Here is a 15,204-nt window from a genome sequence, read left to right as displayed (position 1 = left end):
CTGGCACACTCAGAACAACCATAATATTAATATTAAATCATAAAAAAGAGGTAAACTATGTTCCCTTTAAGAAGAAAATTACACAAGACGTGTACCGTTTGACTTTTTTGTAAGTTTTTATTAGTTTCAAATATTTGAATGAATCATTCTTTTCCCCGTTTTAGCTTAAAATCAAAGTGTTGTATGTCTTTGTTTCTACAGGGAATCACAAATGTAGATGTTTAGCAGAATGTTCATGCAGATCAGTGTGTTTTATGGTCATCACCTCACCTGTGCGTCTGTTTGTATGTGTCTGTCTATATGTATGTTATGCATGCCTGTTTGTGGCTGTGTTTGCGTGTCCATCTTTTTGTCTGTGCGTGCGCATGTGTGTAGGATTTGGGTGGGACTTCAGGCACGGACACGCCCCTGTCTGCGTCTGCGCTGGACATGGAGATCTCCAGCATGAGCACAGTGGAGGAGCTGCTGAGACACATGAACCCCTTCAGCTGGCAGGAGGACCTGGAGCAGATCTACACACACACACACTACTACAGACCCCGCGCCTTCCACAGCGACCGCAAACACAAACGTGAGTCTCACACACACACACACACACACACACACACACATTCTCCCCGTATTGGTGTAGGTTTCCTTCAGGTGCTCCGGTTTCCCCCACAGTCCAAACACATGCGCTATAGAGGAATTGATAACCTAAATGGGCCGTTGTGTATGAGTATGGGTGTTTCCCAGTGCTGGGTTGCAGCTGGAAGGGCATTCGCTGCGTAAAACATATGCTGGAATAGTTGTCGGTTCATTCCGCTGTGGCGACCCATATTAAATAAGTAACTAAGCTGGAGGAAAATGAATGAATAAATAATTTCAGTGCTGCGACAAGGACGTACAGTAAGAAGCATCAAGAGGTACATCAAAGGCATGCATAGGTACGCGTTGTGTCCATAGACTGTAAAATATATGAACGTTGTATCCGTGACGTCACCCATAGGTTTCTGAAGAGCGCAAAAGAAGCCACAAGTAGGCGCGGCCAACCGTCGCCATTTTGTTCGCACGTCATCGCACCCACGGCGGGATACCAAACAAGGGCAAAGAGGCGGAGAGTGGGCGGAGCTACAGACACCTGCTGGCACTTTGCTTAGACCTGGCAGACAGACTTTACTTTGGGAGAAACGCTTAATACTCTATTACCTGCGACTCGTTTGTGTTCTGACCACATGTGCTTGGCTGTACACTATATCAATAAAGTGTTTAGACTTTCAAAAACACTGTAGTAATACACTGAGCCACTAAACATTGCTCTTATGACGTTTTTCTACAGGAGGAAAACGCGAATTACTTCCAAACACTTCAGATATAGTGTGTGTGTTAGTAAATGCAAGACTATTGATAAAATCCAGCACAACACTGTATGACAACACTTCAGATGACTGTTCTAGAGTCTACAGCTAATCAATCTGTCAGATTCTGGAGTGCTTTACGGGTCTAAAGAAAATTATTAATGACAAATGATCTTAAATAAAACAAATACATTTATAGAGATGGTATACAAGTATATAACTTTACTCACATGCGAAACGGAGGCCACGTGAACGGTTTGTGAGCACAATTAAATGCACACAGCATCCCATATCATCTGATAATTGTAAGAAATAAGTCCAAAAGGCAGCTGACTGTGTAAAGCCACATAAAACAAAACAAAAATACGATGAATATGCCGAGATCAGTGGCTAATCTGCCGGATTCAGCTGAGGTGAAGTGACGGCGACCAGCGAGACCTAGCTGTCACTCAAGTGGCCACGCCCTTAATTATGCAAACTTAATATAACCTTAAATAAAGGAAATTGATGAATTATAAAAAAACTCACCCCCTCACAGTTGTCATGGAGGGTAATATTAGCTATATGAACCAAAATCGTTCTTTGTAACAGGCTGTAAACACCTTTTTTTCAGCTGTAAAGTTGACCATTCTAACAGTGGGCTCAATTGCACTTTGCTCTATTATGGAGCCAGGACTAGCGGAATTTTGATGAATTGCAGTTTCAGTTACTTCCGTATTGGCCTCCCGAGGGAGAGCGGGAGGTTGCCGCTTGGTTGTGTCACACCATCTCTAAACATTTAATACTAAACAACTTTGAGGTATACGACACCATCGTCACTGTTAGGCGTTTGTTATTGTTGCTTAGCACTATATTAAAGGCAACCCGTGCTGTACAGCGACTCCCTTCGAATTAATCTAATTTGCTAAAGCTCAGTGCTCTAAAGCAGGGATTCTCAACCGGTGGGCCACCAGATTAAAAAAAAATTTCATTATTAATATGACATATTAAAATAATCAAAGTAATGCACTTTCTCCTGTTCTCTGATTGATTACTTCAAACTCGCCGCACAAACAGCCTCATGATCGCGTCTGCAACTAGTACACATCAGTCTGTTCACTCACAAACTGTGCATGAAGTGAACGTGAAAGTTTCTCTTTGTGTATTTTTGTGTGAACTATTTAACATATCCACATCAGAGATGGCAAAAGTACACACATCCTTAAGTAGAAGAACAGATCCTCATGTTTAAAGCGACTCTGGTAAAAGTTGAAGTACTGACTACACTTGTGTACTTGAGTAAAAGTAAAGAAATACGGCCTGAAAAATGTACGCAAGTAAAAAAGTACAAAGTTCCCGTTTCAACCACAGTCCCAAACACATGCGGTACAACTAAATTGGCAGTAGTGTATAAGTGTGTGTGTGTGAATGTGAGTGTGTATTGGTGTTTCCTAGTACTGGGTTGGAACTGGAAGGGTATCCGCTCAGTAATCAATCAGAGAACAGGAGATTATTCAGGAGATCACCTTGATTATTTTAATATGTCATATTAATAATGAAATCAAAAGATTATAGTATAATATTGAGAATTTGATGCGAGCAGCAACTGGCAGCCAGTGCAAACGGGTGAGTAGTGGAGTGACATGTGCTCTTTTGGGTTCATCAAAGACCACTCGTTCTGCTGCGTTCTGAAGCAGCTGAAGAGGTTTGATAGAGGTAGCTGGAAGCCCGGCTAGTAGAGAGTTGCAATACTTTTGGTACCCTTTGGGCCTGTTGGTACCCTTTGCAAAGGGTGACCAAACAGTGGTACACTACAGTTCGCTTTTAGGTACCCTTTGACAGTGGAAACAGCCTCAAAAGCATACTGAACCGTACCATTCCACTCAGTGGAAACAGGCCAAAAAGATGTATATTTACAGAAATTACAGATGCGAGGTATTTAATCAAGCATAAGTACAATGTATTCACACAATGACTGCACTGAAACAAATGATTAATTTCAGTGTAAGTACATATTAGTTAAGGCCACCAAAGTGACATGTATCCGCTGCGTAAAACATATATTGGAATAAATGGCGGTTCACTCTGCTGTGGCGACCCCTGTTAAATCAGGGATGAAGCTGAAGGATAGTGAGTAGGGATAGGTAGGTATCTAGACCTCACATCCTATTGATACTTTAATATAAGCTAACTTACAGTTCCAATATTTATGTAAAGTAGCCAAGCAGCATCACACCAACACCAACATTAGCAACAAAACATTGCTCAAAAAGTCTGCCCATGTATCCTGACGCAAAACTCGCAGCGTTCACCAGGTAGTTTTGCGGCTGTTAATGTACAAAGCTTTACAAAAACACACTTTTTTTTTCGTGGTGTTATATTGAAAGACCAGAGAAAGCCCGTGTGGTGTGATGGGAAGTGGACAGAAGGCTTATGCATTTAAACAGCATGTATATATGAACTGGAATGTGTATCTCTTGTTTACCTGTGATCCGAATGAGCTAAAGGGGTCTTATTACTGTGTAAACAGGGCAGCATCAGTCATGTTAAATTCACCGACTCCCTCTGTCATATCTGCGTAGTCATCCTAGCCTTTCTTATAGTAATCTTCATAAACTAGCCCACGGATGGTGCGCGATAGCCTTATAAAGGCCGCGCGGTACAGCACGCAGGCGCGCAATGAGGGAAAATAGATTGATTGCATCAAAAACGCGTTCATATTGCGCAATGACAAAAATTATATACAGAACGACAGATGAACAGATACAGACACACACTCACTCTCTCTCTCTTTCTCACACACACACACACAGATACAGGCACCCGCACACACAGATAGACAGAAACAGGCAGGCACAAACACACATACCAAGACAGGCACACACTCACTTTCTCACACACAGGCATCCGCACACACAAATAGACAGAAACAGACAGGCACAAACACACACAGACAGATACACACACACACTTTCCGGCTCTAGTACAGTCACACACAAACACACGGGCACACGCACACAGAGACAAAGACGGGCACAAACAGACAGACAGATACACACACTCTCGCTTTCTCATACACACACACACACACACACACACACACATACAGATACAGACTCACACACACCACAGACAGACACACAAGCACACTCTCGCTCGCACACTCTCACACACAGACAAAGACAGGCACACAGACAGATACACACACTCTTGCTCTCTCATACACACACACATACAGATACAGACTCACACACACCACAGGCAGACACACACGCACACTCTCACACACAGACAAAGACAGGCACACAGACAGATACACACACTCTTGCTCTCTCATACACACACACATACAGATACAGACTCACACACACCACAGGCAGACACACACGCACACTCTCACACACAGACAAAGACAGGCACACAGACAGATACACACACTCTTGCTCTCTCATACACGCACACACACACACAGACTCACACACACCACAGACAGACACACACACGCTCACTCTTGCACACAGACAGATACACACTCTTGCTCTCTCTTATACACACACACACACACACACACACACACACACATACAGACTCACACACACCACAGACAGACACACACACACACACTCTCTCTCGCACACTCACACACAGACAAAGACAGGCACACAGACAGATACACACACTCTTGCTCTCTCATACACACACACATACAGATACAGACTCACACACACCACAGGCAGACACACACGCACACTCTCACACACAGACAAAGACAGGCACACAGACAGATACACACACTCTTGCTCTCTCATACACACATACACACACATACAGATACAGACTCGCACACACCATAGACAGACACACACACACACTCTCTCTCGCACACTCTCGCACACAGACAAAGACAGGCACACAGACAGATACACACTCTTGCCCTCTCATACACACACACATACACATACACACATACAGATACAGACTCACACACACCACAAACAGACACACACTCTCTCTCTCACACACAGACAAAGACAGGGACACAGACAGATACACACACTCTTGCTCTCTCATACACACACACACACACACACACACACATACACAGATACAGACTCACACACACCACAGACAGACACACACACACACTCTCTCTCGCACACTCTCACACACAGACAAAGACAGGCGCACACACACTCTTGCTCTCTCAAACAGACACATAAAGATACCGACAGAGAGACACACCCACACACACTCGTTCTCTCTCTCTCTCACACACACAACACACACACTCTTAAGCATGCAGTGTGTTTTATGAGGCAGACAGAGGTGATTTCCTCCCGTCTCTTCATTTATACCTCCCTTTCCTCGCTGCCCATCCAAAACAGATTGTGATTATGTGAGTCATAAGTGAGAAAATAACATCCAAAATAACACACTGGAATGTTCTCACACACACACACACACACACACACACACACACTGACCTCGCCGCCCTGACAAAGTTGAAACACTGTAGCTTTTATATAACTTTGCCAAGAGGAAAGTGTGTTTGTCCGTGTGTGTTTTCCCTCCACAGGAGGCAGTTTCCTATAGTTCAGCGCCGTGTTGGACGCTCGCAGGAGTGATTCGAGTGTGTTTGCGAAGCACGACTTTGATTTTAATTTTGAGAGACGTGTGTGAAAGCTGCTGACGCTTCAGTCAGACGCGGTTCGAGTGTGAGAAATCCTGTTCTCCTAATTCAGCGGATGTGCTCGGATGTAGGCATGGGCCGGTATAAGAGTCTGACGGTATGATGACCATGGATAAACATCAGGGTTTCACGTTATTGTGCTCACTGCTCTACTAAATAATCTTTTGAATTGTCTGAAATGTTTAAAATATCGAGCGAAAAAGAAAAAGACCGCTGGGAAACACAACCTGCTTTGTATTTTTATAGGAAACACAGTTGAGATCTGTTTAGGGTAAGAGGTGTGTGAGTTATTGCCGTCCATCACTGAATGTGTCAGGAATATCGGAGACAAAACCAACTCTGCTCCTTTAAGCGCCCCTCACAGTCTCCACTTGGGTTTTATGTATTGGACAGGGAAAATAATTCCACCACCCCATCCAAACTTTTAGGATACCAGGTATCAGGTTTGCACAATAGTTGGCTTGTTTTCCTCGCTCGAAAGCTTGACGGAGCTCCTGCGCGTAGCTACAGTTGCTAAGCCACGATTGGTGTGTGGCGGTTTTCGGGTGTGGCTTAGCAAAGGGTCAATTAGGAGAAACATCATGTTACCTTATTTTTGTTTATTTTATCCCCTGGCTGACCAATTTGTAATTCGTCCTCCACAAAAAAGACTCACTGATTCACCTACAGCAGCTAATAGTAATGACCCAAGCACCCAGGTGACGAAGCTCCAAACTTCTGAACTGAGCAAACCATCGTTATACAATAACTTGCCTAATTACCCTAACCTGCCTAGTTAACCTAATTAACCTAGTTAAGCCTTTAAATGTCACTTTAGGCTGTATAGAAGTGTCTTGAAGAATATCTAGTCAAATATTATTTACTGTCATCATGGCAAAGATAAAATTAATCAGTTATTAGAGATGAGTTATTAAAACTATTATGTTTAGAAATGTGTTGAAGAAATCTTCTCTCTGTTAAACAGAAATTGGGGAAAAAATAAACAGGGGGGGCTAATAATTCTGACTTCAACTGTATGTATATATGTATATATATGCATCCGAGCCCAGAGAAGTCAACAGCGCTTCTGGACACTGTTAACATAGGGCTTCCTTTTGGCACAGTACAGTTTTAACTGGCATTTGTGGATGTAACTACGTTGTGAGGTACTTGACAAAGGTTTGCAGCAGTAGTCCTGAGCCCATGTGGTGATATTGATTATAGATGAATGAGGATTGTTGATGCAGTGCCGCCTGAGGGATCGGAGATCAGGGATGTTCAGCTTAGGCCTGCACCCTTGTTACACACTGAAATTCCTCCAGATTTCCTGAAACTTCCTGAAACGAAGCTCCAAACTTCTGAACTGGTCGCAGCGCTAGCAGGAATGCAGGAAATACCAAGATATTTACCTGAACTATGGTTTTATTCCATTTTCATCAAGCAAAGAGTCCCTGACCCAGCCACAGTGCATTATCTGTGCTAAAGTTCTTTCTAACGAATGCATGAGGCCGTCCAAAATAATAAGACATTTGCAGAGGACTCATCCCCAATACTGCGACAAGCCCAGAGCATTTTTGGAGCGCAAGGCAAAAGAATTGACACGCACCCAAAATAAGATGAGGGACGTCACAGCTACTGACAAGAAAAATATATGGCCAATTTAAAGGCCAAAGGCGTACGTTTTTCAGTAACATATTGCCTACTGATGTTTTGCTTTTATATTTTACATTAGGCTATTATTTGTGCATAAACATATCGTTTGTTTCAAAACAACATTTTTTTTGTCATCCTTGCTCTAAACTTATATGAGAGATAATATCATTAAATGTTGAGGGGGCCTTACAATATTTTTTTGGGGGGAAAGGGGGATCCCAGGCAAAAAAAGATTGGGAACCACTGCACTATGTAAGTTTGACACCCAGTTTGACACCCAGTGGTTGAACTAGGTATTGCATCCCTTGTTTAAAACACATGCAAGAGCAGGTTGCCAGATTGATGACACCAACAAAGGCTAATTTAAATCATGTTCTATAACAAAGCAATGGCAGTCGATAAAAGAAATATTTCCCATATTAAAATTTAAACAAAACCTAAAATTTATATTGTAGAAACGGCTTCTATTTCTCACAGGTGAACAACAGGTCGAACTATGATCACCTCAGGTACACCTCGTGTGCTTTATTCAGTGTTAAATGATAATAATGTGAGTTTGAATGCCATTTTACATTAATCTAGATTAAAATGGCTTGTTTGAAGGCATTCAGGATATGTGTGCTACCCAAATAATGACTAAAAGTAAGTCTTTGAGAACGGGTTTCTCAAGCCAGGTGGCGCATTAGACCAGGGGCTCATCTCCTTTTCCATGCATCACTCACTGCTTGAGAAACTGATCTACTATGATAATTGGTGATGAAAATAAATGTTCAATAAGATGTACTTGTGTTTACTCACTGTTTATTCAGTTAAACATGAATGTTGACCTGTAGGCCTACATAAGCTCAAAACAACGATTTTGATTACCTTAATATAACTAAAGTCACAACTGAACTAAACAGAAATGGAATTAAGACAGGTGGAGTCTGCAGATATTAGTGGCATTATTGAAGTAAACACCGCGATCAAACTATTACCTTCATGTAGGACTTTTCACCATATTTTCCGACAAGATCCACACACATGGCTGTCAGTAAAGGGCCGAACACACACACACACACACACACCATGAAATATAGAAGTTTTCTTTCCATTTGGCGTGCGTTATTAAATTCCATAACACTCTCACCAGTCCTTACTCCTTATCTGTGTCTAATACGGGGGCATGAATGAAATGTTCATGAGTGAAGGTGAAACTGCCGAACTGCAGTTAAAGTCACCCAAAATTACAGGAAACTCTTACTTGAAAGCACTTCACGTAAACGCCCTAATTATATTATTGTCTATTAAGGTAAATAACTAGACTACTAGTGTCTTCTAAGTAAGTGTAAGATCCAGAAGGGCATCCTGCTGATTTGATTCAGAAAGGCACTTTTTTTTGTCAGACGGCTTACCGGTTTACATTCGCCATCATTCATTTTAAAAAGCACCTGGTCCTTTTTATTTGTACAAGTTTTACTCGAATGCATATAATCTACAGGTGCCTGATAGTTAGATGTGGAGCTAACGTTAATCAGATTCACTCTAGTGAACTGCATCCATGTTAGCACGTCACGTTTGATGTGGTAATTTCACAGTAGGAATACACACAGGTTCGAAGACTCATTCTCGCCCCCTACAGGGCAATTCGGTCAGGTATACATCCACGCTAAAATATCAAGGTGAAAGTCATCATAGCTTGCGTGGAATAAACTCAGCACCCAACCCAAAACTGAGAATAGATTAACGGCGATATTTTTTTCACCGCCCGATAAGAGTCTCGAGTTAACGCAGCATGTTAACGCCGATAATGGCCCACCACTAATATAAATATATATATATATATATATATATATATATATATATATATATATATATATATATATATATATATATATATATATACAGTTGAAGTCAGAGTTATTAGCCCCCCTTTTAATTTTTTTTTCTTTTTTTTAATATTTCCCAAATTATGTTGAACAGAGCAAGGAAATGTTCACAGTATGTCTGATAATATTTTTTCTTCTGGAGAAAATCTTATTTGTTTTATTTCGGCTAGAATAAAAGCAGTTTTAAATTTTTTAAGAGCCATTTTAAGGTCAAAATTATTAACCCCTTTAAGCTATATTTGTTTTTGATAGTCCACAGAGCAAACCATCATTATACAATAACTTGCCTAATTACCCTAACCAGCCTAGTTAACCTAACTAACCTAGTTAAGCGTTTAAATGTCACTTTAAGCTGTAGAGAAGTGTCTTGAAGAATATCTAGTCTAATATTATTTACTGTCATCATGGCAAAGATAAAATAAATCAGTTATTAGAAATGAGTTATTAAAACTATTATGATTAGAAATGTGTTGAAAAAAAAAAATCATCTCTCCGTTAAACAGAAATTGGGGGGAAAAAGTAAACAGGGGGGCGAATAATTCTGACTTCAACTGTGTGTATATATATATGCATGCAAGACAGAAGTCGACAGCGCTTCTGGACACTGTTAACATAGGGCTTCCTTTTGGCACAGTACAGTTTAAACTGGCATTTGTGGATGTAACTACGTAGTGTGGTACTTGACAAAGGTTTGCAGCAGTAGTCCTGAGCCCATGTGGTGATATTGAGTATAGATGAATGAGGATTCTTGATGCAGTGCCGCTTGAGGGATTGGAGATCAGGGTTGTTCAGCTTAGGCCTGCACCCTTGTTCTTTACACACTGAAATTCCTCCAGATTTCCTGAAACTTTTAATGATGTTATGCACTGTTGAAGGTGAAGTACTCCAGGGTTTTCTGGTTAATATTTCTATAGCCGTGTTTCCATCCAAAGACGCTAATTAGGTTTATGCACAAAACTGGAATATTGCATTAAGAATTTGTGAATAATGCAGCATTTAAATGCAGAGGTAATAATAATATAATAATAATACTAAAGACTTTAGCTGAGGGATTTTGCAATCAGCAAAACAACAATTCAGATGTTTTACAATGTGCTGCAAACTCCATTAATGTTGTCCTATGACCACATGATCTGTTCAGACTAAATCACATCACTTTTTTAATGCGGACATGTTTCCACCAAAGTTTTGCGCATTATATCTCATGGGATAAAAAGTTGATGTGATATTTCCAGTTTCTGAAATTCCACAAGTCACCGGTATGGCTGTGTTCTTCCCTCAGTGGACCTGGACCGTCTGTATGAGGATGTGAAGCAGTACAGCTGTACTCCGCGGAATTACTCTGTGAATCTGCGAGAGGAGCTGAAGGCCACCAACGCCGTCTTCTTCCCTCGCTGTCTGCTGGTGCAGCGCTGCGGTGGAAACTGTGCCTGCGGGACCGACAACTGGAACTCCTGCACTTGCAGCTCCGGAAAAACCGTCAGGAAACTGCACGAGGTATCCCACAATGCACTGCTTCATAGACGACAGTTTGATAGTTCTGTATTTCTGTTTGGAAGCAAGCAATCAGTCATAACCGAATCAAACCGTGAGACCAGTGTAGGTTCACTCCTCTAAGGGCAACACCCAATAATTGTAAGTGACGCTTAAAAATATAAAGTATGAATCATAAAACGCAGGAGATTCAGTGTCAGTGCAGGAATGTCAAAACTACATCACAGTGTGTTGAGATGCAGAGCACAAAAACCTGAAAACGTCTTGAGGAAACCTGTCAGCTACTGTTATTTATTTATTTATTCAGCCTTATAACGTCTAACTTTAGACACACAATCAGTAACACAGCCCGAGCGGATCACAGTGAAGACTCGTGGGATGTTTTGAGGCATTCTGGGAGTTGTAGGCTGACATCAGTGTGACCCGGCAGTGATTGACAGCTGTCAGGAAACACTGCTGTTGCGTATGATACCAGACTGTTACCCACGGCAGCATCTGCTAAATGTGATTGGCTCCAGCTGTCAGTGCTGACACACACACACACACATAATATATACTCACTGACACACACACACACAGACATATAAGTGATATATGTGCTTGACCACAGAACACAGGAGAGGTCAGAGGTCAAGGACGGATATTGATTGGGAAGCAAATCAATGAAGACAAATCAACCAATAAATCTGTTTTATTTCCTGCCCTGCTCAAATAACCCAAACCCAGAAACACCTTCATCTGTACTCTGTGTTTAAATAGATAATAAAATACAGATATTTGTATGCACTTCCTGTTGACATGACTGTAGTTTAACGGTAGTTTAGGTGATGCCTAGTATTTATCAGTGCAGGTAATAATTCTCTGTCATTCTATACAGCGCGCTCGCAGGTTTTTTTTGTGTTCTGCACTCTGATTGGCTGTAGACCATTGTCAATCAATCTCCTGTATAGTGTCTCCTGTACAGCAGGGGTTTTCAAACTTTTAGGACACCCCCCCCCCCCCCCCCCCCCCCCCCCCCCCCAATTTGTCCAATTTCACTTGCACCCCCCAGGCACCCCTCCCTCGAGCCAAAATTATAATGCATGCGCAAACATCATTCACATATTGCTTGCTGCGTTAAAAGTGCGTAGAATTAATTACACTGAAACAAATAAACAGCTTACCTGATTCAGTGTGATGGCTGAGCCTGTTTCTGTGAAGACAACATGCTAATCTGCGGTCGGAGTGCACACATTGTACTTAGGGCTGCTGTCTTGTAGGCTGTTGTACTTGAATTTGAGGATGGGTAGATGATGGTGGTCATGTGTCCTCTGAATACAGGTTTCAAAAAATGTATCTTTGAGTTTTTATTATACAATATTTAGAAAAAAAACTAAAATAAATCAAAAATCTTGTTGAAAAACTAAAACTAATACTGAAACTAATAAAAACTAAACTAAAGCAATTTCAAAATATAGAAACTAATAAAAACTAGTCAATCTACCTCTGAAAGCTAATTAAAACTAACTGAAATTGAAAACAAAATGTCAAAACAAAATAAAAACTAAAACTAATAAAAAAATCCAAAACTATTATAACCTTGGCATCCAGTGTGGGGCCCTCAAGGACGGAGTCTGCTTTCGCTCTGTGGATCAGTGACTGCAGGATAAAGCACATTACGCTGGATGCCAACATTATCCACACAAAAGCTAAAAGCTTTATAAACCTTTTACTGACAGCGATGAATGTTAAAGCCTGACAACAGGTTTTAATCTTTGCTTTCATTCTATAATTGGGGGCCGAGCACCAGTGGTGCATAGGCCCTATTGGAATTGCTCCGTTTCTTCTTCTACTAGCTCTAAACGCTGGTGACGCTGGCAAATTAGCAGCGGTTTCTACTGTTCTGACGTCAGCTGCAGATGTGAATGAATGGTAGAAGAAAGTAGTTCCTCATACGAAAGGGTTTTTGAGACTCTGTGTTTGATTTTCTTTTTTATACACATGATTATGCATGATTATTATCGAACTGTTGTATAAACACAACATCACACTTGTAGCAGTGCAATATGGCTGTATATCGTCACTGGTGGCACACTAAGCAGCACGTCTCCCACCAGTTCTAATATACAGCCATATTGCACTGCTACAGTGATGTTGCTCAAATATATTCATTTTCTGTGTTTAATATTTCATTTTTGCAAGATAAGATGGTGTGTGTAGTGTGGAGGACATTTTTCTAGTTTAGATCAATAAGTATACATTATTGTCTCTAATGTGTGTGTGTGTGTTGTCAGGTGCTGAAGTTTTCTCCAGGTGCCAGTTTCTACAGGAAGAAAAGCAGAGCGCGGTGGACTCTGGAGGAGATTTACCTGCAGCATCACGAGAGATGTGACTGTGTGTGTCAATCCAGACCACCACGATAAACACACGCACACACGCACACACATTAAAGTCCAAAGCACCATAGTGAATACATACATACACATACCATCACATTAAGTACATACACATAGAGTCCAGACAGCTACGATAAACACACACATTATAGATAGCCACGATTAACAACCATTCACACACACACACACACACACACACACACACACACACACACACACACTAGAGTCCAGACCATCACATTAAGTACACACACAGAGTCCAGACAGCCACGATAAACACACACACACACACATTATAGATAGCCACGATAAACACACACAAGAATCCAGACCGCCACAATCAATTATTCCATACACACACAATCCAGATAGCCTTGATACACACATACACACACATACAGAGATTCTAGATAGCCACAACAACACACATACACACTGATTCTAGATAGCCATGATAAACACACACAAGAGTCCAGCCACTGTCACAATGAACACACACATACACAGTGATTCTAGATAGTCACGATAAACACACACACAAGTCCAGACCGCCACAATGAACACACAGAGTGATTTGAGATTGTCACAATTAACACACACAGAGTCCAGCCACCGTCACAATGAACACACACACACACACACACAGAGTGATTTGACATTGTCACAGCACACACACACACACAGAGTCCAGCCACCGTCACAATGAACACACACACAGAGTGATTTGACATTGTCACAGCACACACACACACACAGAGTCCAGCCACCGTCACAATGAACACACATACACAGAGTGATTTGACATTGTCACAATAAACACACACACACACACACAAGAGTCCAGTCATCATCACAATGAACACACACATACACAGTGATTCTAGATAGTCACGATAAACACAAACACAAGTCCAGACCGCCACAATGAACAAACAGACGCACACACACGCAAAGTGATTCTAGATAGCCACAAAACACACACACACAAGTCTAGACTGCAACAATGAACACGCCATGATAAGCAAACACATATACACACACACAAAGTGATGAACGCACAAAGAAAAGACATACACACATACATTATCCATATCTCCCCTCAAACAAACCTTGTACATACACACACATTCTGATTTTCAGGTGCATACACCTAAACACACACACACACCTCGGTTGTGTTTGGATTGTCTGCTATGTAGCGTTCTCTGTCTCTTGTTTCTTCTTCTCATTCAGATGATCAGTAAAGTCACATGATCTCACCCACGGAATGTATATGAATATTAATGAGGCGTTTGCTCTCTGAGACCAATCAGAAGCCAGAGTGGGCGGTTCCTCTGCTCCAGTCCAGTGTTATTTATTAAATGAACTGTCTTTGTGTTTTTATACGTGTGATGGAGCTGCTGTATGCTTTCTCTTTCTGCTCTGTTCAAGTGAGTAGCGTTAAACACACACACACACACACACACACACACACACACACACACACACACACACACACACACGCGAAGCACTTCTGTTTCCATTTTTATAGGAACGTCTGGTTTTAGGACTGATATTTCTTCACACTTTACCAGTTTGTTTCTGTCCGAGTACAAATATTCTGATGACGTATAAAAGTATTGGACATAATAATGCTTTACTAAAAACAAACTTCTAATTATGAAGAGGTTTCTGTGTTTTATTTTTGAAATATGAGGAGGAAAGTCATTAGTGTGGGACATGTTTAGTTAGTTGTTACTAAAGTTTCTCATTATGAAACGAAGATTCATTAATAAGCACCTATATACAGTGCATCTGGAGAGTATTCATAGCGCTTCACTTTTTCCACA

The 15,204-nt window shown here is 41.2% G+C and overlaps 1 protein-coding gene across 2 annotated transcripts in view; it reads left to right on the top strand.

Annotated features, from left to right (window-relative positions):
- The window catches only part of pdgfd (platelet derived growth factor d), a 78,763-nt gene extending 63,724 nt beyond the window's left edge, over positions 1 to 15,039 (top strand). For both annotated transcript variants that reach the window (XM_056473595.1, XM_056473596.1), the window contains exons 5-7: positions 376 to 571; positions 10,789 to 11,003; positions 13,274 to 15,039. In XM_056473595.1, the coding sequence (XP_056329570.1) occupies positions 376 to 571; positions 10,789 to 11,003; positions 13,274 to 13,402 (540 nt within the window). In that variant the 3' untranslated portion in view covers positions 13,403 to 15,039. The remainder of the gene's footprint in view (positions 1 to 375; positions 572 to 10,788; positions 11,004 to 13,273) is intronic.
- Positions 15,040 to 15,204: the final 165 nt, after the last annotated feature.

The sequence above is a fragment of the Danio aesculapii genome, chromosome 15 (assembly GCF_903798145.1).
Source record: "Danio aesculapii chromosome 15, fDanAes4.1, whole genome shotgun sequence".
Lineage (NCBI taxonomy): Eukaryota > Metazoa > Chordata > Actinopteri > Cypriniformes > Danionidae > Danio > Danio aesculapii.
This window is presented reverse-complemented; position numbering and strand designations above follow the sequence as displayed.